At 42.2% G+C, this 2,544-nt stretch overlaps 1 protein-coding gene across 1 annotated transcript; it reads left to right on the plus strand.

Annotated features, from left to right (window-relative positions):
* Window positions 1-761: 761 nt before the first annotated feature.
* On the plus strand, window positions 762-1,556 carry LOC117518138 (paraneoplastic antigen Ma2-like). Its single transcript, XM_034179198.1, has one exon. It carries the CDS (start codon window positions 762-764, stop codon window positions 1,554-1,556), a length of 795 nt encoding a protein of 264 aa, XP_034035089.1.
* The last annotated feature ends 988 nt before the right edge of the window (window positions 1,557-2,544 follow it).

The following is a 2,544-nucleotide window of genomic DNA, read 5'->3' on the forward strand; positions in this document are numbered from 1 at the left end:
TTATTTTGGTGCAGCTCAAGAACATAAAGAAGATAATTTTATTTCATATAAAAGTGTAAAAGATTTTTTTTTGTTGGTTACTAAAGAGAAAAAACTTGAAAGCAGAAGAAACCTCAGTTCAACTTGCACCTTTTCAGTTATAACATTTTTAGTTTTGTTTATATTTTTCTTTTACCAAAAATTATTTTTTTTTTTCTTCTTCAATTATGTAAATAAATACCTGTACAAGGATTATTGCATTTAAAGTACCGTTGTATGGTGTCCTTATTAATTTTATTAGGAAAACTCAGAAATCAAGATTTGGTAAAACTCAAAAGGAGGTAAATTAAAGGGTAATAAAACATAAAACAGTTCATCAACAAACTCAGGCCCGGTCCCATTGTACTACCCACTTTAGATAACTATATACATGGGACTTGGGTTACATAAATGGAGGCACCGCTGGGATTGCATTAGAATAAATTAAATATTTTTCAGTCAAAAGTAACTGGACCCACAACTTTAAAGCAATAATACAGATATAACGTGCTGCAAGAACTGTAACCATAGCAATAATGGCAAACCAAATGAGCAGTCCATCCCAAAATGAGTTGGTTAATTGGTGCAAAGGAGAATCAGTAGACATAAGACATGCCCTCCTGTTATATGGAGTGCCTGAAGGTGTAACAAAAGAAGAGATAAAAGAAACAGCAGAGACTATCAAAGCCCTGGGAAAAGTTGTAGTTAGGGGCAAAATTTTTAACCCTTCATTACAGTCTGTAATGGTGTTATGTGAATGTCGTGAAGTGGTAGACCCCACCAAGATTCCCCCAGAGATAACGCCGATAAGTGGTGGAAGTGGATGGAAAGCAGTGTATTATACTGAGCCCCAGCTGGATGAGTTTGAAGAAAAGCTACGGGCATTTCTACAGAAGGAAGGGAAAACCTTAGAAGATATCCAGGGTTTGTGCACTGCTAGAGAAGAGAACAGTAACCCTGAAGCAATCATCTGTGCAGTTGGTGATATAATGGTCAGAACGAACAAACCGCCCGACAACCACTCTTACAGACGTCTAAGGACATTTTCTGGTATCAGTCCCACCCCTACTGGAGAGGAGTCCCTAGACAGCTGGCTGGAGCAAGCCTCACTTCTAGTAGATGGAGGTGAATGCTCTAATAAAGAGAAACGAAGGCAAATACTGGAAAGTCTCAAAGGGCCCGCCTTAGAGATCATTCAAGCAGTGCGTATGACTCAACCTGATGCTAGTCCCCATGACTACATAGAGGCCATAGATAGCATTTTTGGTACAGCAGAGTCAGGAGAAGAACTCTATTTGTCATTCAGAGCTCTCCACCAACAGCCTGGTGAGTGCATGTCTGATTTCCTGCGAAGATTGGAGAGGTCTCTTGTCAAAGTTGTGCAGAGAGGTGGGTTATCTGTTAGTGATGCTAACAAAGCCCGAGTAGAGCAGCTCATCAAAGGATCCACCTCAGACCTCATGTTGCTTCAATTGAAAATTAGGGAGCAGAGAGATAGCCCCCCCTATATTCTTGAATCTGCTGCGAGAAGTGATTGAAGAGGAAAGTCGCCAGTAAGCTAGACAAAGTCAAATTACACCTATGCACCATCAGCGTGTACGTACCATTCAGGCAGAAAAGGAGAAAGAACCTGATTCAGCCTCTAAGGATGAACTACGAGCTCAGATTAAAGAGTTGAGAGTGCTGTTGGAGGAAAGAAACAATCCACAACCTCAGTCTCTGTCCAATTGGCATTGCAATAGTCCAAAAGAAAAGAAGAAACTGAAAACTGAGTCACAGGGTGAACTACAGTCACTAAGAAAACAAGTGAAAGCACTAGAAAGCAAAATGAGTGTAATGGCAGTGAAATACATATCGGCCCCCCTGCGAGAACACAGGACACAGCCCAGCCAATACAAGTCAGCTCCCAGTTACAAGCCTACTCTGTTCAAAGAAACCTCTCCCAAAGACTCCGATGAATATTTCTGTTACAGGTGTGGAGAAAATGGTCATATAGCTACTAGATGCACTAGGCCAGAGAACCTACAGAAAGTCATAAGTAAGCTCATACGTTCGGTGCGAGGAGCACCTGATCCCACCAAGGGGAAGCCAGAGCCCACTACAGAAGAGCAGTGTGTGGCTAGAATCCGCAAGGTTGAAGTCCCAGAAAATGACACTGACCTACCTGAGGGTTTTGTGGGTCCATCATTCATTCATACCATCAAAGTGAATGATGTACCTTGCAATGCTCTCATTGACAGTGGGTCCAATGTGACTATCATCTTTGAAAGCTGGTATAACGAGCACTTGGCAGGTGTTCCAATAGTACCTTTCTCTAGACTTGGACTCTGGGGCCTCTCTGACACAGAATTTCCTTATAAAGGCTATGTTGCGCTAGAGATGGAGTTTACTGAGGAGATCACTGGCGTGTCTGGGAAAGTAGAAGTACTCGCCTTGATCTGTCGTGAGCCCAACTACCCGCAGCAAACCCCTGTGCTTGTTGGCACCAATACGTCTCTGTTCCATCGTTTATGGGAACTTGTGAAG

The sequence above is a fragment of the Thalassophryne amazonica genome, chromosome 10, assembly GCF_902500255.1.
Source record: "Thalassophryne amazonica chromosome 10, fThaAma1.1, whole genome shotgun sequence".
In the NCBI taxonomy this organism is placed as follows: Eukaryota; Metazoa; Chordata; class Actinopteri; order Batrachoidiformes; family Batrachoididae; genus Thalassophryne; species Thalassophryne amazonica.